The 21,561-nt window shown below is 42.3% G+C and overlaps 1 protein-coding gene across 4 annotated transcripts in view; it reads left to right on the top strand.

The window, feature by feature from the left end:
• Positions 1 to 21,561, top strand: part of LOC120723479 (vang-like protein 1) — a 66,693-nt gene that overhangs the window by 38,701 nt on the left and 6,431 nt on the right. For 2 of the 4 annotated variants that reach the window (XM_040014930.1, XM_040014933.1), the window contains 3 exons: positions 10,935 to 11,366; positions 12,308 to 12,483; positions 19,837 to 19,997. In XM_040014930.1, coding sequence (XP_039870864.1) covers positions 10,935 to 11,366; positions 12,308 to 12,483; positions 19,837 to 19,997 — 769 coding nt within the window. The remainder of the gene's footprint in view (positions 1 to 10,934; positions 11,367 to 12,307; positions 12,484 to 19,836; positions 19,998 to 21,561) is intronic. The other 2 variants (XM_040014931.1, XM_040014932.1) reach the window with 1 other exon arrangement.

Below are 21,561 nucleotides of genomic sequence, written 5' to 3' on the forward strand. Positions count from 1 at the left end.
AGAAGTGCTTTGGAAAGCATAACTGGAGTTTTAAGCAGGCGGAGGGATGATGTGTTTTTGTTCATGTTACTCACTCAGTTTATATACACTTGTTTTATTTGAGCTTAGTGTGAGAGTCTTTGCTGTTTTTTACTGTTCTTTCTCCTGTCTTTGCTCTCAGTTTCCTTGGGTGTACACAGAGTGGAGGAGGTGTGACACAGGTGTCACTGTTAGTGCATAAAAGCTTTCCAATGAGAGAGCGGGTCATAAGAGGAAGTCACACATTGGTGCAAACAAACAAGCACGAGTTGTTGTGGTGGAAAGCATGGATCGCCGCCAAACTGCTGACCCTTTATTGTATTTTGCGTATATTCAACACATGTTTACTGTGATTACACGGACATTATGCATGAGTAGGTAATGGGTAATAAAGTACTGATTTGTAAATAACCTGAGCTTATTATAACATTATGCTGCAGTTTATTTATCACTAACTTGCCAGCACATTCTCTTTATAAGATATAACGGGTATTGGGGACAACTTGAAAGAGGGAAGGTCAGAGGTCACATGTGACGTAATATTTGGATACAAACCATAATATAATATTTAGAATGTCCATACACCAGGATCATTTTCTAAATGTTGCCAATACAAACAAAGGCAGTAGAATTTAAGCATAATTTAAAAGATTTGACCTTGAAGAGGAGGTCAGAGGTCCAAAGTAACGTGATAGAGTTTCCATATATCATTTCTTATATGTTGTCAGTGGAAACAATGGCAATAGGAAACATAGTTTTAAATAACTCTATAGAGCATTATTATCACTTTGCACTTCAGATCAATCAATTGCCCTTCGGGTCAGATCGTGGCTCAAGAGTTGGGAGTTCGCCTTGTAATCGGAAGGTTGCCGGTTCGAGCCCCGGCTCGGACAGTCTCGGTCGTTGTGTCCTTGGGCAAGACACTTCACCTACCGCCTACTGGTGTTGGCCAGAAGGCGTGATATGGCAGCCTCGCTTCTGTCAGTCTGCCCCAGGGCAGCTGTGGCTACAACTGTAGCTTGCCTCCACCAGTGTGTGAATGTGAGAGTGAATGGGTGGATGACTGGGTGTGTAAAGCGCTTTGGGGTCTCTAGGGGGGGCTAGTAAAAGTGCTATACAAATACAGGCCATTTACCATTTATATGGTACTTTCTGTAAGCTGACAATACACGCCACACTTGTAGTTTTTTTTAAGTTATAAAGCTTTTTGTCAGCTTTCAATAAAGAAATGGTTAAGTTGACCCTGAAGACCCTAACCCAGAAGGAATGACACACTAAACAGTACAAAAGCCCTGATTGGCAGAGGTAACCAGTCTAGTTTTTTCTGAAATTTTCAGGTGGCGAAGAGTGGTATCATACAGTGTCGAAGGGAAGTGCGCTGTGAAATGACACTGGACACGATCATGTTTTGCTTGTGTGAGAAATTGTGTCAGTTTATGCTGCTGTTATTCTTGCACGTGACTGGATATTGGAGTGTGTAGTATGCAGTAAGTGGTGGATTGGAGTAGCTGAGGTCAGTGTGGCATGGCAGCTGTGCAGCTTAGGAGTGTGCTGCGGAGCTGCATTGTATGAGGTGTCAAACAGAAGAAATGTGATATGTTTAAACCGTAAAGCATTCTTTGAGAATTAGCACCTTCCTTTCAAAGCTGATGGAGAGAGCACATGGAGCCAGGTATCATTTTACATGTTTATGTGCAGGTCAGGGGAAAAAACCTCACATCTTTGCACACCCTTCATAGCTCACACACATTTAGCCCAGTAATCACCTTATAATGCTTTCCTCTAGGGTTCCTTATGCGTCTCTCTCGATGTAGCCAGCTCTTTGACGTTGCACGCTTCCCTTCTTCATCACCTTCTGTCAGAATCCACAACTTGCTCCTCCACCTCCCGCTCTTTCACCTTTCGCTCACCCTCCCTGCAGCCTAGTTTATTCGGTCCAATTAAAAGCAGCTGCTTTATGATCTCAGCTGTCCCCCAGCTCGAGCTTCAGCACGGTCAGAGTGACACAAAGAACAGCGCAGGTAGCTTCACTGCCACAGACTCTAAACCATGTCAGGTTCCTGGAACAGGCGGAGTGCTTGGGCTGGTGTTTTGGATCCCTACTCTGTGGTGAGTGCCACCTGGCTCTGTGTGCTGTGAGAGAGAATCCCACAGAGCTTCATGGTTATCCCAGAGCTTTGTGTGTGTGCGTCTGTGCTTGTTGTAAGCTGCATGGGTGGGGAAAGAGAAAGGGAAAGACGTGCTCTTCTGCTGTAGATTTGGAAGATGATTTTTGAGGTGTTTTGGTGGTTTTTATGCCTTTAGTGAGTGGGCAGGATTCTTCTTCTTCTGTTAAGATGCTTAGGTCCATGGTTCTTTTGCCTTAGCCCATTTGGGGAAGTTTAATAGCACAGCGAGGTGAACTTTGACTAAACATGCAAACTTGTTCTTGCCTGATTTGCTATTGCTTTAGATTAGCTTTTGTATTCTTTATTTTAAGGATTATCTTTTTTAAGCTGTAGTATGATGACACATTGTGTGTCACTGTCAAAAAGTCATTGCAGTATGAGTGTTTTTAAAGCTGAGTCACATCAGACCATGGCTCAGCAGTATGCTCCTAACAGGCTGTTTCTAGTCAGTCAGAAGTGGTCTCTGGGCTCCATTTGGGATGCTAATGTTCACTAGTAGAAAACAGGCCTAAAACAAAATATACTAGTGTGACTGATCTGTTGTAGTACACTGCATAAATGGGCACTTCTCCTCTAAACTTGGGTGTCTTAGCATGGAGGTCTATGGGGAATCACTCACTTTTAGAGTGAGCCTCAAGTGGCCTTTTGAGGAACTGCAGTTTGTGACATTTTTGTGCAAGAGAGCCAAAGTACAGCACAAGCGTCATTCTGAGAGACACACACGTCATTCTTTAGTCATTAGCTTTATCTTTAAATTTCATATATGCTGTATATATAGTCTATTTAATAGCTCAGAGGCAATAAGTGTAACTGTATTCAGAGTTACTGAAGCAGGAGACAGCGTTGTCGGTATTTTCAGCTGTGTATTAATACACGTGTTGCCCCGGTGAATATTCGCATTTGCACAACAGAGAAGGGGAATAGGATGAGTCTGATTTTTTTGGACATACAAAACACTTGTTATTAAGAGTTGTTCATCTTTTTATTTGTGCGTTCAAAAATATTTAGAATCTAACCCGACGTTTATTTTTAAGACATGCCATCAGTCGGTTGGATAAACTCGTTTTGTTTTACTTTGCGCACATGCACTCTCTCACACATTGACACACATGCCAGTGGCAGCTCGGTGACACCACAGTGCTCACTGGGTCAGAAGCAATAGACGGAGAGTGGTGCTGAGGCAAGAGATGAGCAGAGAATGAGGAGGATGAGAGAGGACGCCTTGAGGGGAAGAGGGAGGAAGGAGTGGGACAAACATATCTTTGGGTGGATGGCATTGGCATCTAATTGTTGCTATTTGTTTGCCATCATCAGTAGGCTCAGATATTTGTTTATTGTGCTCGTCTACTCCTCTTTCTGCTCCTCTCTTCCCTTCTTTCTCTACCCATCAATCCCTTTTATCCCCCCTCCATCCCTGCTGCTGTCAAGACAGCCCAAGCGAATGGCTCCTCTCTCCCCCACTTCCCAGCTTCTCTTCCTCTCTCCTGCTCCTCGCGGTCCCTCACTCTCTGTCTTCCTCAATAAAGCCCCTTACATTATGTGGCAAGTGAGCACACAGTCCCATACAATACCTCCTGAGGCACCATGGGAGAGATTTCTATATAAAGACGGATAAAGCGAAGGGCTGGGCTGCAGATCGGGCGAGAGTCAGGGAGGTCACGTACACACAATAGCAGTCTGAGATGGATGAGGGGAAGAAAGAGCAGTAAGTGAGTAACGGGACAAGGTTAGGTTCAGTAGGCGAGGATTTCAAGATGCAGACACCAGCAGTGTTGGAGGCGGGGGACGTATTGCAGGTGCTGGAGGTTTGTGAGGCTCCGGAGGAAATTAAAGAAGTTATTGTCACCACATTAGAAGAAGGTTCTAATACTAACTCGACTCCAGTGACCAGCTGTGGAGCAGGAACTAAACCAAGCCAGGTAAGGCTGACAGGTCTCTCTGCGACTCAGCAGAGACGACGCTCTGTTGTTTTTAGCAAGCTGTGTTTGCTTTTCATGCTCAGTGTGGCTTTATTTCCTAATGCAATCATTTGTATGAGTCCGGACACACGTCCAGTCAGGTGGAACATGTACTTCACCGTATAGCAGGCATGTATCTCGTGTGTTGGTCTGCTGTAACATTGAACACAGCTGCACCACAGTATGCTTGTAAATGCAGCTGATGTGGAAAGAACACTAAAACATTTGTACAGTCTAATGGCCATTGAGCGGTAGCACGTTTGGCATTTATTTTGACTTTCTATAATCTTTGCTTTCACTGCGCAGTTCTATGTGCCACCAAGTAGGAAATGAATTTTTTTGGTCAATAGCAAAACCAAAGCAGAAAGAGTGCAGCTCTGCTGGGTTTCCTCCTCAGGCAGCAGAAATGGTGGATGCTGGAACAACCACAGCAACTGTTTGAAGTCTACCTGACAGAAAATAAAGCTCTGCTAGTGGAGGAGGCAAAGAAGAAGAAGAAGAGGGATCAAAGTGAGAAAAAACCGAAGTAAAAACGAGCTGACTCGATGAATCTGAGACTTGAGACTGTTCAAGAAGCTCATTCATTTGACACTTTTTCCAACTAGAGAAATACGTGGCAAAGCCTGACTAGTTATTTTTCCTATTATAGGAAATTCCTATCTCAGTTTTTCACTGGTAGCATAAGGAAAGCTTAGTTACCTCTTCATGTCAGGTATGACAAACACATGTAGGCATTTCAGAGCAGTTCTAGCATTCATTTGGACTCGTGTTTCTGATATCTGTTTCTGGTCTTCACCAACTTTTTATCTGTGGCTTTTTATCTGACAAATCCTTCATTGTGTTTATCAGCTAACGGCTAGCTTTATCTGGTTGTTTGGTGCTATGTGGAGTAGGATGGAGGGGTAAATGTACAGCGGGTATTTAGATCTTTTTTGTTGAAAACAGTTGCCATTGTTAACCTTGGTCATGCAGACGAGCAGGTGAAAGTAGTTATTAAAAGCCTTATTTTTGGCTGGCCATGTACTTGAATCTTGATCTGAAGCTAAATGACTGACACTGTGGCTTTTGAGGTGGGGATAGGACTCTATGAATCATGTTTCTGCATCCACTCTACAACTACCCCCTCATGATTACCTGACATTGTGTATAACCCTGTTAATCATACAGCAGTTTGGCTCTTTTTCATGTGCCACTCAGCTGTCAGTCTCCTGTTGTCTAACACTCCCTCCTCTATCCCGCGAATTAGTCAAAGAAACTTTTTTAAGTGCTTTGCTTCCTTGTCCAGACAAGTTGTTGGCAGCCGCACACGCTGTCCGCACTTTAAACAAAGGAGGTTTTAAATTGCTGTGAAGAGCTCTTTGGGGCAGCTTGATGCTATATTTTACACACACACATGCAGACACACACACCTTGCCTCCCAGGAGTAAGTAGAGTGCACTTGTTCCTGCCCTGAGTGAGGGGCTTTGTTTGCTGCCCACTTAGAGCTGAACAGAAAACAGGCTTTTAGTGAACATTTGATTTACTGTGAGAAACAATAGCTGTTATTTATACTCTGGTGGACCTAGAAGGCAGAAAATACTCAAGTGAAAGCTTTGTAAAAGTGTCCTGGCTGACACGGCATGCACTATATATATAAATATATATATACACCTGTGTCAAACACACATGGAGCTTTCTGAGTCTGTTTTGCTCTGTTATCACTCTAATCATTTCTTAACTACTCCACTACTTGCAGCAGAAAAGGGGAAGGGAGCTCAGGGTTTAGGTTATTAGTGAGCTGGCAGGCTGAGTTGAAAGCTTATGGCAGTTATTTAACTTGTAAAGAATTTCTGCAGGTGCAAAATGTGTTGGTTTCTCCCACTTATACAGCAGAAATGGGTTGATGTCTCACCCAGGGCCACTACTTTGGCAAAAACAGCTGGAACTGTCACACAGTTTCACATCAAAAGCACCCCAGAGGCCTTTTGAGCAAATCAGTTCAGTAATGCAATACAATGCATCCAAACAAGGGCTCGTGTGCAGCTCAGATCAGCCTCTCTGGATGTGTTTAAAGCTCAGCAGATACGGTATCGTGTTGCAACACTTAGTTTGCTGCCTCACCAATAAATTTCTCTTTTCAAAGAAATGCTTTCAATGTAAAAACTACACCTGCTGCACCTGCCGTGCTTTCCATAGTGTCTCTACTCAGCTGATTGTTATGTCTCACTACATTGTTTGCTGGGTGAAAGATTTGTGCTTTGTTGGAGGTTGCTGAAGTACCTCTGTTTTTGATACTGAGTTATCATTAGATCTCATTCTGGGGGTTTGTCTCATTGTCGTGACAGAGAGAATGTAAACGTGTAACGTCTCGGTCACAATTTTGTTAGTGATTTTTTTGATTTTTTCAGTACCAAATTCAAAGGTTCTTGGCTGACGAAGGGCAGATTGCTGACTTTGGGTCAGGAATGAGTTGCTGCCTGAAGTTGATGAGTTAAAGTATCAGGGTTAAGCCGGGGAAGAGTGAAGTGGGAGATTAATTGCAGTGCACTGTTCTGATTAGTTGTGGTAATTAGAGCTGAGCATGAAGAACAAGACGTCTACTTTCTGATCTTAACCTATCACCGTGAGCTGTGTTCTGTGACAAAAAAAACCAAGACACACTGAAAAGAATCAGTTTCTGTGCCGGTCTATAAAAACTTCAGTTTCCTGCTGGAATAGTTGGAGGTGGTGGCTGGGAAGAGTGTGGTCTGGACACTTCAGCTTAACTCCTAGATCCTGATGAGTGGCACAGTAGACGTTGGATGGATGGAGCAAGGGCAGTGGTCACACATAAACAAAAAAAAATAATTAAAAAGTCTATTGGTGGAAAACAACTAGTTTTGATTGGCTGGAAATAAAAAAATCTTCTCTTTTTCTAGAGTATTTTAAAATCTCTCAATCAGGGTTCAAAATTCTACCATGTGCTTCTTATCATTAAGTTAAAGGTTGTTTCATTTTGGCTGCACAGTTGAGAAACTGTTACTGGCAGTTCAGGAATGTGTGGTTATATTTGTAAAGTTGCAGCCTGGAGTTATTCCCGTGCGGACACGTCATTTCAGATGTTTTCGTCATTGTTTGTCACCCAGTCTGCATCCAACAAATCACTGCAGATGTAGGACAAGAGCAGACCTGACAAGTGTTCAGCTGCCGTGTGTGTATGTAGTCACGAATGGAAGATGTGTTGGTCTCTCCGTCTGGCCCTTGAACTGGCCTGGCTTTGCCTGCCCCTCTGGATCAGTCCCTTTCCTCGTTTAATTGGCTTTCCTATTGTTGAACATTCTTGTCATGCTCCTGCCCTTTTCTTCCTGCGTCTTTGTTCCCTTTCTCTTCTCACTTTTCCTCTCTGTTTCACCTATTTTCATATGATGAATGGGTCTGGGCCTCCTGCGAGGCTGCCGGTACTGAACCAGATCAGCCTGTGGTGATTGGTTAATCCCATGATGAAATGTGGGTCACTGATGTCTATTTTTAGTCACGCTGGCAGAGGGAAAGCCCAGGTATGGTAATAGGCATCCAGCAAAAATCCAGCTCCAAATTTTAGGAGCAGTGAGCCGACTGAGGGGAATGTCGGCAGGTTTGCTTTATTTTAAGTTTTGCTGATTTAACAGTTCAATGATTTTTGTCTATGAGACCAAGAAGAAAAGTGGAAACACGTCAGTGGACATCTGTTTTTCCTTTTCTGTTTTGGGGGTATGTGATGATAGAGTTCTTGATGGAGTAATTTATGCGGTGTGAGATTCAGGTGCTCGAGGCAAGGGCAACGAGCGATGAGTGTACAACAGCCATGAGGCTTGAGAAGCTGTGATTCATGTTTCCCCCTGGGTGTTGTCGAAGTACGCTGTGGTTAGAGAGGCAGTCTTCCTTACAGCTAATGCCTATCGATTCACTTCCTCACAAACACGCACACGGCATGCTTGGCTTGACTTAGAGAGCGAGCAGACAAGAATCAGATGCTCTGTACTCGGCTCAGCATTGGTCAGCGGGTCAGTGGTTGTAGGTTTTCTCATTCAGACACTGGAACATTTCAAAATTAAAGCTGCCCTCACTTATCTTCTGTGCTGCTGTACATCTGTCTTAATCTGAGCAGCAGCAGTTTAACATTGGCTGTAATAGTAGACTAAGCAGGGGAAGTTCATATAGCACATTTTTCCATACTTTAGGGGAAAAACTGATGACGTGTGATGTAAAGCCCCTGTCCAGGTACACCGGTTGTCAGTCTCTGCTGATATCTGCCAGTGCAAAGACAAAATAATGACTTTAGCTAACTTTAGATCTCAGCTGCGGATAATTGCTTCATGTGAATTAAAGACCTGTTGCATAAGTCTCCATGGAGAAGCTGAGGGCTCTCCAGTCTGTCTCTTTCATTTTTAATGAAGTGGCTGCAACTGTTCCACAAACAATCTGCACTCCTGTTGAGTGGACTAAAGCTTGTTTTATTAACGGTTGTGCATTTGCTTTGTGCTTTGCTATAGTCTGTTAATCTCCTTCAACTCTTAGGTTTAATCAGCTAAATCGATGTACAGAGTTCATCTGTGTGTGCTATAGTAAACAGTCGTTCCAGTAGTAGTATTCTGCGGTTTCTGGGGAATAACTGAAATTCAGTGGAGAAAAAGGACTTTTTCCACTTTGTTAGATATAAAAATACATCCACTGTCAGGCTATCAGGGGCCATCTGCTGCGACTGGTTGGGGAGAGAGAAGGAAGACAGGATAAAGACATGCTGTGGAAGAGAGACAGAGATTAATAACAAGTATGATTCAGTGCAGAGAGGTCTGTTAACGCATAGTGAGTGAGAAAGGTGACTGAAGAAGAAATACTCAATGCATCATGGGAATGCATCATATGAGTCCGTTTTTATGATTGTAGCGGGTCAAACGTCAGACCATCTTGAGACTGCTTTCAGTGTTGAACCTCTTCAGAGAGAGACCAGTAAAAACAGGTGCCTGGGTGGTCCCCTGTGAGTGTTGGTGCTACTAAAAATATACCTCATGCATCATTTTTAAAGCTTTGTTGATGCTGTGGGGTTGTTTTTCAGGAGTTGGGCTTGCCCCTTTAGTTCCAATGAAAGGACCTCTTAATGCATCAGCATACCAAGACATTTTGGACAATTTCATGCTTTCATGCTCCCAACTCTGTTCCAACATGCACAAAACAAGGTCCATTAAGATGTGGATTAGGAATGGGATGTCGCTCATGTTACTATGCGTGTGAAGGCAAATGTGCAAATACCTTTTGCTAGAATAAAAATCAGGCTTGTTTGGTGATATTAAGGTAGTTCTAGACCAGCCTGATCCTATGATAAGGCTGCCCTTGTTTTTTAAAGCGCTATATAAGAACCAGTCCATTTTCCCATTCGTCTGAAAGGTCCTGATAAAACCTTTTTACCTTTTTCTCTGATCATTTTGGCTTGTATGTGGGTGCAGACGTGGTCTTGTAGTGGAATTCTCTTATTAAAACTTGAGTATGCAGATTAACTGCAAAGTTTTCACCCTGAGGCCAGTGGGATACTTTCTGTTCCCGTGCAGCATCATCATCCTTTCAACCTCCTCAGTGGAATTGTTCATAATGTGTCTCTCCCATCCTTACAAGTCTCAGGCACATGTTATGGATATGAACCCGAAATATGCATTATATTGCACATTAGGTGCAGCATTTCTGGCCGATTGGTGGGTAAATCTGTTACTGAATTTACTTATAGCTGATGGCAGTTCATCATCTACCCTTTTTTTGCTTTTAGAGGCGGAACTCAGCGGCTCGCATGGTCATGTTAGAGGCCTGTTATGACTACAGTGTAAAGAGTTCTTATCTTTGTTATTCTAGCAGCTCTGCTCTGACACCGCTAACCATCATTATCTGCGGATGCAGTCCAGCCCAGACGTCAGCGTGTAGCCCAGTTGGCAGCTTGTGCTGTTAGCTTTTTCCACTTCCCATCTTTAGTCCCTTCTTTCTCACGTGCTTGGAAAGAGTCTCTCTTTCCTTTCAGCTGATGCTTCAGTCAAAGGTGAAAAACCATTTTAGAATGCAGTAACAGGTGATAGCCATCTACAAAGTGTATGTTAAGCTAAAGAGAAGTGGCTCAAACAGAGGGGAAAACCATCCATCTGTCAATCCATCCTTTTTTTCCTTAACTAAATAATGTGAATAGGGATGGTTTCAGAAGGCAAGTACCATCCAATGTTTACTAGAAATGGAATGCATCTTATTGACCGCTCACTGCAAGACACCCTTTAACCATTTTCCAACATCCACGGCCAGCTTACAATCAGTCTTTGGACTGTGGGAAGAATCTGGAGGGCAAGGTTGTTTTTTTTAATGACCTTTGACCTTTGTATTTTAAATTGTTCTTCTGCTGCAACAAATGTGTGTTTAGAGTTTCAGGCCAGAAACTGTAGTAATAGATTCAGAGTGTGTGATGTACAGAAGTTGTAAAAGATCTTTCCATCAAATGATGAATAATATTGTCCTATAATATCCTGTGCTGTTCACATGATGGTGATTCTGGAGCGTATAAAAGTTTGTTTTTATTACACTATTGTATTGTTACGGTGATTATTTCCAATAAAATGGCGTGTCTGTCTGTCAGAAGCCCCTCAGGGGTTCCTGCTCCTGCGAGCGATGAACTGAAATAGGACACTGGAATGTCCTTTATAACAGCTGACGGGATTGAATTTGTGGTCCACCGAAGATCAAGATGTGATTGATGATGAAATAAGGGAACTGAGATGGACCAGTTGTCTGAAATCCTCTTTTGGTTTCCTCCCTATTTTCACAGGATGACAACTGGGGTGAGACCACCACAGCCATCACGGGCACCTCGGAGCACAGCCTCTCTCAGGAGGACATCGTTCGCATCACAAAGGATCTGGAGGACAGTGTGGGGCTCGACTGCCGCCGTTACTTCACCCGGACCCTGGCAATAATCTTAGGCCTGCTGGTGTTTCTCACGCCACTGGCCTTTCTGGTGCTACCCCATATCCTCTGGCCAGACAAGCTGCAGAGCTGTGGGACGGCCTGCGAGGGCCTCTTCATCTCTGTGGCCTTCAAACTGCTCATACTGCTGCTGGCTGTCTGGGCGCTCTTCTTCAGGCCAGCGCGGGCAGGACTCCCAAGGGTCTATGTATTCCGGGCACTACTTGCTGTACTGGTTCTGCTCTTTGTGATCTCCTATTGGCTCTTCTATGGAGTCAGGATACTCGACTCACAGGTGAGCTAAGAGAGGGGAAAACTGTACGTGTGAATGAAAATTCATTGAGTACTACACACACATACGCACAGAAACAAAGGTTTCAGTAGCATGAGTACTGCAGTCACATTCATTTTTAATGCCATCAGAAGCTCAACAAAGCCACAAACAGCTAAAACACAGATATTTGATTTCCCAGTGCTGTGTGTTTACTCTGTGAGCCATAATTTAAAATCCTTGTAAGTCCCTGATTGAGAATCCCTGTAGGAATACACACTTTCAAAGGACGGCGTTTCAGCCGTCCTTTGAAACACTGCTAAATATTTATATGCTCTACATCTAGTCTCAAAATCAAATCAAATCAAATTCAAATTCAAATTTTACTTGTCACGTACACAGTCATACACAGTACGATATGCAGTGAAATGCATAGACAACTGCTCGTGACCTAAAGAAAAAAAGGAAAAGGCTATGAATAAGATAGGAAATAAATATGAAAAATTAAAAAGGGTAAATTTAACTAGGAAGGAATAAAATATAAAAAATTAAGGTTAAAAGTGAAATAACTGTACAACACAAATTAGAATGAAGGGTAAATTTAACTGGGAAAGAATAAGATAAAATATATAAATTAAAGTTGAAAATAAAATAACTGTACAACAAAATACACAATACACAGTATAGAACTATATAAGAATGTATGAAGAAATATAAATATAAATATATATATATATATATATATATATATATATATATATATATACATATATACACACACAATAACAGCAGCTGTAGAAGTCTCACATGTGTTTATGCCTGGAAGACTATTTTAGGCATAATCTGTGCTTGGAACTGTGTTGGGACATATTTACTATGCAGTTATTTTATTAGATTTGTGTTTACTTTACATATTTTGAGTAAATCGGTCACAAACGATTCCCAAAAATCCTAACTGTTGATAGGACGAGAACTACCAGGGTATCGTGCAGTACGCCGTGTCGCTTGTGGACGCTCTCCTCTTCATCCACTACCTGGCCATCGTCCTGCTGGAACTGCGGCAGCTTCAGCCGTGCTACTCCGTGTGCGTCACACGCTCCACAGATGGCGAGACAAGGCACTACAACCTGGGACAGCTCAGGTAAGGAGCACAGAGTGACTCCATTAAATGTAGACATTCTCTTCTTTTAGCATCGTCTTTGAATAAATTTGTGTTTTTCATGGCGTTAGTCCGAGAGTAAAGCATTAACAGTGTGAGCAAGACGGAGTGTTTGAGGTAGGTTTTTGAGGGAGTTCTTTCCAATAAAATGCACACATTGACATATTTGGGAGCCAGGCTTGCCTCTAGTGGCCATCAGGGGAACTGCAGTTTTGCAGTTCCATTTGCCTTTTGGTTTCATTTTTCTGGCCTACTTGTTCTCAGAGGGTTAAAATGAGATGTGACACTCTTTGCTATCGTAGCTTCCATGTCAATCGGACTGGAAAGAAAAGCATATTTACATCCAAATGTGGCTCAGCGAGCTTTCAAATAGTTTGCTGTTGCTGATGAGAACTAAAAAGTCAACAACTTTCTAAGACTTAGTGACACTGTGTTAGCAACCAGGAGAGAGAGGAAAAGATCAAGGGGAGATGAATTTAGGGAAAACAAAAGACGTCCGTGTGGGCGAGATGAAGGCAGAGGAAAGGACAGAAACTGGGGCACCTCAAGTTAGAGAGGTGGGAAAATAAGAGGCTAATAGCTGCTTACCTGCACAGAGATGGGAGTAAGAAATTCATGTAGGAAAGTCAAGAAAGAGAGAAGATGAATATTAAGGAGTCATTAACACATAGATAGTAGAAATGATTATTATAAGGTAGAGCTGAAGAAAATGTAGAATGTATGAAAAAGGCACAAAGACAAAGTGCCTGATGTGGAGAGAAAACCATGCCAGAAGGAAAGAAAAGAGAGGGTGGGGAAGACTTCAGAGAGGAAACTCCTCAGAAAAGAGCTGCAGACACAGGGCGGAGTACATAGGAAAGCCCGGGAGACTGGAACAAGGAAAAATCTAAAGGAGGGACCAAAAAGGAGAATAGAGAACAAGGAACTAATAGTTAATGGAAAGGTTGTGTTGACGAATTGTAAAATGTTGTAAAGAAAGAAAGAAGGTGTGTGTGTGTGTGTGTAGGTGTGCGTGTAGGTGTGCGTGTGTGTGTGTGTGTGTGTAGGAAGGAACCGACAAGACCAACCTTTTTATGACTTTATCGTCTCTGAGTAAAAACAGGAAGAGACCATTTTCAGTCAAACCCAGCAGCTCCCCCGTTGCTCTCTGCTATCAATACACAGCCCTTAGTCTGACATACCTTTTGCTTTTGGGTATCTAATAAAACCTGACGGATTTATGGATGGAGCTTTTTTATGACCGGATAGGTGAAACACTATCTGTATACCGTATCTGCACTTATATTTTAAGGTTTATGTCTTCCTGCATTTTTGCCCATGGACTTCTATTTGCATATCCAGCCTCAATATTTAAAGATGTTTTTATTCATCAGCCAAAATGCACACTGAGACAGAAATAACTGCAGCAAGTCCATACATGAACGTGCAGTCAGTCTTGCATTAGCATTTTCAATTATGTTTATCTGGCTAACTCGCCGATTGCCACTAAATAACATCTGATCATATTCATGCAGGCGTCCAGTGCACCCGTTATAATTGTTACTCTGCTGTTTTATTTTACCCATTTACGCCTCTTGTCAACTCCGCCACCAAAACTACTTCATGTCTTTTATTTTGGAATTACTGATTTTGCTCAGATTTAATATTATTATATAGGGCTGTTCGATATAACGATATATATCGGATGACGATATAAAAACGTCTATCGTTTGTTTCGTGATGTCGCAAAATAAACTGTTTACGGCAATATTTTTTCATCGTTTTGATGGTCACTGTAGTGGCTATATTAATTTCTTAAAGTTCTCTCTTTCTCTTATATTTTATATAACCACACGACTGACGGACAAGTGCCTGTTTTTATGCGTTGTGGTTAGCAACAACGACGGTAACAGCATCGCGTGTCCGCTTGTTTATGTTCCACATAAACCTTTCACAATAAAGCTGAAGATCCTGTTGAGACTTTTCAAAATAAACTGAATCACGTGAAAGAGCAGATTATTTACGGATGAGAATTAAAAAAGAGCCGCCAGGTGCTAAAAAATAAACCTTAGACTCAAACGTTAGAAAAGTCTTTTCGCCGCAGCACGCCGTGTAATAAATACTCACAAAGAAAACGGCGGCCGTTACAACTTATGTCTAAAAATTTATAGTTTCATACATCGGTTAAAACACTCGACTCCAGCTACATGACGCGCAGCTGGAAACACTTCACGCAAGTCGAGCTGCCCGAGATTCACAGAATTTACAGAAAGTGTTACATTTTTGTGATTTATATCGTTATCGGGACGATAGAATTCTTATATCGGGATATGAGATTTTGGTCATATCGCACAGCCCTATTACTATAAGTGTTTAAAGGGTTATTTGTCCCAGGCGTTCATTGGCACCATTTTGGAGCATTGGTGCCATTGTTGACTAACAAATTGAAGAACTTTGCACTGAAACACTCCATCCACACATCTTCTACCATTTATCCAGATGTGGGTCGTAGGCACAGCAGTCTAAGTAGAAATCCCTAGGACCCCCTTTCCCCAGCCACCTCTTCCAGCCCTTCTGGGGGGACACCAAGGCATTTCCAGGCCAGCCGAAAGACACAATCTCCAGCATGCCCTGAGTCTGCCCTGAGGCCTCCATCCAGTTGGACATATCCAAATCGCCTCACTCAGGAGGCATCCTAATCAGATGCCCACACTACCTTAGCTGGCTCATGTTGATGTGGAGGAGTAGCAGCTCTACTCTGAGCTGCACCCAAGTGACCTATCTCCTCACCCTATTTCTAAGGGAGCGCCGCCGCCACCTTTCAGAGGAAGCTCATTTCTGTCACTCATATCCACGATCTCATTCACTACCCACAGCTCGTGGACATAGATGAGGCTACACTAAAACTGAAAACTTTGGTACAGCATCCACATCACTGTCTGTCAAACATGGAGTAGCAAAGGGTGGCTACTTTCAGGAATCTACAATATAAGACATATTTAGAGTTATTTATTAATTTTGCTACATAATTCCATATATCTTGCTTCATATATTTGATGTCTTCAGTATGTATCTACATTGTAGAAAGTAGTAAAAGTAAAGAAAAACCATTAAATGAGAAGCTGTGTCCAAACTTTTGACTGGTAGTGTATGTTCCTCCACACTACGTTTCTAACGTTAACCGTGTACCGTGTACGTTAACCTCATGTTTTACCTGAATTGAGAAAGGATGTATAATGTAAATAGAATTGGTCCTAGCACAAAACCCTTTTTTTTGTTTGGAAAAGCAGGATGGAAATTTTTAAACTAGGTTTTTTGAACATTTCTGGCTCTTTTCAGACTTTTTTTTTATAAGTAATCAGTAAGCTAAAATGCGGGAAAAAAAGAAATAAAATTGCTAAGCATCAGCAGGAACAGGTCAGACAAGTTAAAGCGTTTATTGGTCTGAGCGGTGTGTTCGTCGGTTGCCTTGGGGGTGTCGTCCTTTGTAAGCCGTGCCATTCATCCCTGCACGGCCGGCAGCAGGCCCAGCCTCGCTCTGTTGTCCGTCTGTGACTGTAAACACACAGCTAATTAGTGCTCCCTACAGACTGCAGCGCGGCATCTGGTCAGCCTGACGCGCACAGCCATACACAAACGGAGGCACGCCTGTGTGTGTGTGCATGGATAATTGCACCATATACATGCAAATGACAGATTTGTGCACACATTGCCTCAAACACGAGCAGCGTATCATACAGAGAATCCCAGACACACTAGTGGGTGTTATGTTTTCCCAGCCAACCTCTCGTGTATGTTCTCTATTAACAGGCGGTGGCTGGTGCTGCTCACATTCCTGCTTTTCTGGCATCCATCCTCAGCCTTATCATAATGAGGACCCTATCCTGGGCCCTCGGGCCCCGATGGCTTGTTTCTGTCTGCCTTTGATGCCAATCTGAGGGCCAGAGGAGGGTTTTTTTTTTTTTTTTGCTTCGTTGTTTGACCGGACGAGTCGAATACAGAGTGCATTCCTTACCAAGTTGTTAAGAGAGGAGTGGTTTAAACACATTCACAGTTGGGGGGACTTCCCGCTTACCGAGCATTCCTGTGCATCAGAACAGTGATCAATCACCTCGCTCTCAGAGGATCTGGTTTATGATTGAACTGCAAAGTTTTAAGAGAAGGTTCTTTATTTCCTTCTCTGAGTTTGCATTCTCCTTGCTCTGTGGGCCCAGTTGAGCTCCTCGGTTTGAATTGCTTTGTGTCATGTTTGCTCTGCTTAATAATTGAATGAACTTGGGAAGAGGCAGGGACTGACTCACTATTTACGTAAGTTACAGCTAAACAATGGTGCTGCCTAGTGTGAGTGCTTAATGCAGCACAGGGCTGTCTGGGTGTTATCACACTTTCTGCTGCCTCTTTGGCGAAAATGAGCGCCGACTCCACTCGTGCTAAAATAATCAACACCCTGTGATTTATTTGTTTTTCTGCAGCTGGAGATCCTATTAGAGATTATCTGCTAAAATCTTCAGGGTTTCTCTAAATGCGTATGTACACTTTCTTTTTGAAATATCAGTAAACAGTGTGTGACCCTAACACCTGATTGTATAACTAGATAAGGAATTTTGTGTTAATTTGCTGTGCTTCTGGTCTTAAGGGCTTTTAGGCAACTCTCTGCTTCTTAGGGTCAGAAACATTCAAACAGAAATCAAGAACAAAGTGCTGTCTCACTTCCAAGTTATTGAAGTGGATACAACAGGGTGCTAATCTCTGAGAATGATCACAGAGTCAATATTGATGCAATTATTTCTCGGTGATCTGGCAAATAAGTCCATCCATCTCATTCCCTAACTACCCTGCTGCGATCCGACAGTGCCGATCACTGCAACGCCGTGCCGCCGGGCAAAGAAATCATCAGACTGAAACTGCATGAATCCTATGCTAAATTTAGAGAATTAAGCTTGTTTGATTAGGAAATTGGCAAGACCACGCTTGTTTATTTTAAAGATCCTCCTGTTCAAGCATGTTGTACAACCTTTAGCTGTCATCTTAGCTCACTTTAACTTGTTTTGTTTTTCAAAGTCTCAATGAGATTAGTGGCAATGAAGGCAGCCCAAATAAAAAAGTCCAGAAAAAACACTGTCTCGAGATCTGTATCTTCACCGTGTTAGAGGACATAGTGCGAATGTGGTGTTTAGAGTCTTCTTCACTTTTCTCCAGTGTGTAACAAATCCTATGGATCGACATGAGGAGACATCCTCTGTCATTGAAAAGTATTTCTTAGAACTCTGCTTGCCTCTGGTGATGTTAGTGTGAGCTCTCATACATGTGACTGTCATCAGATGGCAGAGCAGTAACAACGAATGACTTTTTAATGCTGCCTGGGTGATTTCCAGCTCTCTGTAATACGTCACCTGACGCATTATTTAATGTAAGGTTTGCTTTAGAAGCAGGAATGTTAAAGGTCAGAAAAAGGATATAAGAGCTTTCATCAGTGAGTCTGTATTCATTTTGCCTCCTTTGGGATAATAGGAAGCGCATGCTGCAGACTAGCACGTGTTGTTGTTTGGGTTTATTAAGTTAGAAGAATGACACAGGACGGCTCACACAATGAATGAAAAGAGTCCAGTGTTGAGCTGTAAAGTCTTGTTATGTGCTAGTTAACAGCAGCATCTGCTGTCCTCCTTTCAGCCAAATGCAGGGTGTGAAACTGAGCTCATGATGTTGCTACAGAGTTGGTACAGTTGTTGAGACTAACTGTGAGTTAAAAGATATCATACGTAACATTTAGACTAATTAACATCTATGACAGAGTTATACTCACGATCATTCACACTCTTGTTGATACCTACACCAAAATCACTCGTTAACCTAGTGAGCATGTCTTTGGACTGAAAAGCCCTGCAGGCACAGAGAGACATGCTAACTGTAAAACTATTGATGTGAAGCTATAATGTTTTGATATAAAACTGCAAACCTTTTCCAATCAGCGATCACATTTTTGAACCGTGACACGAGAGTCGGTATTTATAGTCAGCTGATATTAGCATGACTGCTGTAAAGTATTGGTAACACATGTAAGGCCGTAGTGTCGCTGCTTGAGTAAGTGTGTCGTTTTGGCGTGATTTACCTTTTTATTTGAAAGAGGAACCACAGAGGAACTATATTATTATCAAGCCAGTGATTTATGACCTTTATCGTGTGAAAGTACTTTACCTGTGTGCAGGACCTGGCATGCTTAGTGATCCATGGTATAAAGTATCAGGGTCTGGGTTATACACTTTGAGCTCACTTTGAGTCTCTGGCTTCTCTTTCATGCTCGTGACTCCTTCTGTCATCTTTGCACCTCTTGTAACCTCAAACATCACTTCCTTTTCTTGGTTGGCTCTTAAACACCTGTAAGGCAACCTTCACCCTGCAGCTCATGGTGGCCCCCCGTCTGATGTTTGTGAACATGCAGCTATCACCTGCTGCTGCTCACCATGTACATGAACAATTACATAAAGGTATAAATGTGAATAGCACTCCACGTCTCTTCTAGCTCTAGCTCTCCTTTTTTCCACCTCATGATTTGTCTTTTCCTCCAGGCTATAAATCACCCTGCCTTTTCAAATCTTACGTTTGCCAGGACGAACAGTGAAAATAAATTGCATTAATGAGACATCGAGGAGAAGCAGAAATCCGATTTTCTGTCGCAGTCTTCAGCTCTGACTAGTGCATTAATGTAGTTCCAGAGGATTGTGGGTCATCCGGTGATGAAGATCTGTAAATGTTTTTGTCACTGGTTCTGTTCTCTGTGTTTTTATCTTCACTTAAATCTCGTCAAGCACAGCAGATCCACCTCTACACTGTGCATTATCTTCTAGACGTGCTGATATTCTGTTCTCCAAGGTGGTTTTTTTGTGTGTCTTTAAGAATCATTTCCACTTAGTCATTAAGTATTACTGTCAGATCTTTTCATTTCAGTTGCTGCACTGTTCCACCTTTGTTCCATATCACTTCCGTCCCCTCGCTCTGTCTCTCTCTCCGTTTTATGTTGATGGTACTGTTAGTCTGAAGAAATGCTAGAAGGGTTTTTTTCACTCGCAGAAAGTTTTCAAAGAAAGCCAGAAATGTCTGTTGGCTAGTGCTTCCTCCTGCTTTTTGCCTTCTGCCTTTTCGCTGTGCGTTTGTATTCAGCAGGAAGGCTTGTAGAATTACTACAGCTATTTTCTAGTCTTTGGTGTTACAAGTGAAAAATGTCCCATGGCTAATGTTCCTCACGTCCTGCTCTCAGACCTGAAGCTCTCATGCTGGCCCAAAGCTACCTGGATTCCAAACTCAAACATTTCCTGTGGCTTAAACTTCCCTTTGATTTTCCCATTTCTTCCTCTGCAGTATTCAGCGGGCAGCTCTGGCCATCATAGAGCACTACTACTGTGACTTTCCGGTTCATAACCCAGCGCTGCTTTCCGCCTCCAAGTCCCGCGCTGCCAAGCATCTGGCTGGCCTCAAGGTGTACAATGTGGATGGTGAGTTCCCAGCAGCCCCTGCTGAGGGTGAGTGGGATGCTTCATGTCTTCAGTGATTTTGGTTGTTCTTTGTGCTCTGGGGTGGTGGAGTCTCAGAGGTCTGCTTTTCCTTCCTTATACTGATCTGTTTGGGCAAACTGTGTGTTTTACTTATTACAACTATCTGTTCAACAAACTGATTATTGTTCAGTCTTTAAAATGCTCACAGACACTGAATATTTCCCTGTTTTCAGACTGACCCACAGCTCAGATCTTTTATCCTGTCTTCCTTCTCTCACCCCAACTAGTCGCAACAGATGGCCCCGCCCCTCCCTGAGCCTGGTTCTGCTGGAGATTTCTTCCTGTTAAAAGGGAGTTTTTCCTTTCCACTGTCGCCAAAGTGCTTGCTCATAGGGGGTCATATGATTGTTGGGTTTTTCTCTTTATGTATTATTGTAGGGTCTACCTTACAATATAAAGCGCCTTGAGGCAACTGATGTTGTGATTTGGCGCTGTATAAATAAAACTGACTATAAAAATTGAATTGAATTGAAATCTATAGATTTAAATAGGATTTTGACATTTAAGAATCAGTGACATTCGGTAAATGAGTGATTAGACACCAAAACTGTTTCTCAATTCTTGTTAGTTTAAATGATGTGGATTAGTTATCTCATATTCAGATTTGTAGTTTGACCACTGACCCTTTTTAAACAATGTATTTGATATTTTAATTGCCATAATGCCTTTAAACTCCAAGGATTCATATTCGCGCGTTGCCTTTTTTTGGGTCCAACATTTAAACGCAACATTTTTAGCTAAAAAAGACAAAAAAAAAAGTCTCCAAATCTTCTCATTTGAAAACTTTAACAGCAAGTTTGTCTAATGTTTTGCTTAAAAAGAATCAGCCTCAACTGTGATCCAGTCTTCAGGGTCATGTTGATTGTCTGGTCACAATTTCCCACACTACATAATGAGACATGACTTGTTTTGTTTAATGACAGAGCAGCAAGAGTCAGACTGAGAAAACCAGCAAATGTCCAACGATTGGCGACATTGTTCCAGTTAATTAGGCTTATTCGCTTAAATGGTTCTGGTCTGTTTATGACAATTAAACTAAATATGGCTGTCTCTAATTATATTTAATATAATATCTGCCAATATTTTTGCCCTCATTTCAATGTAATGTGACCACTTAACTGGCAGAATAAATACATCTTTAACACCATTACACAGAGGCCACATTGTTTTTGAGTTAACTGTTAGAAACTGCGTTTTCGTGTAGCAGTCGTTCGCTCCAAATGACATTTCAAGTCTCTGCAGGTCGAATCTCCTTAGCTGTGCTGGAATGTGCTAAAACATATAACTGCCTGGAAGGAAGAAAATTGATCTGCAGTCTTGGCATAATTAGAAAATTGACCAGAGTAGTATAAAGCACAGGTGATTTGTAGCTGATGTGTTACAACATGCGAAAAAAGTGTGGCTATCTATATCGCCCCGGGCGCACCTTCTGGAGCAGGTGGAGTGTTTTAAACTTGCTCTTCTCTCTGTGTTTTTCCTCACACTGACGCTAACCCGTTAAGACATCTTTAAAGCTAAACTGAAAGCCTAC

The sequence above is a fragment of the Simochromis diagramma genome, unplaced genomic scaffold (genome assembly GCF_900408965.1).
Source record: "Simochromis diagramma unplaced genomic scaffold, fSimDia1.1 OVJJ01000680.1, whole genome shotgun sequence".
In the NCBI taxonomy this organism is placed as follows: Eukaryota; Metazoa; Chordata; class Actinopteri; order Cichliformes; family Cichlidae; genus Simochromis; species Simochromis diagramma.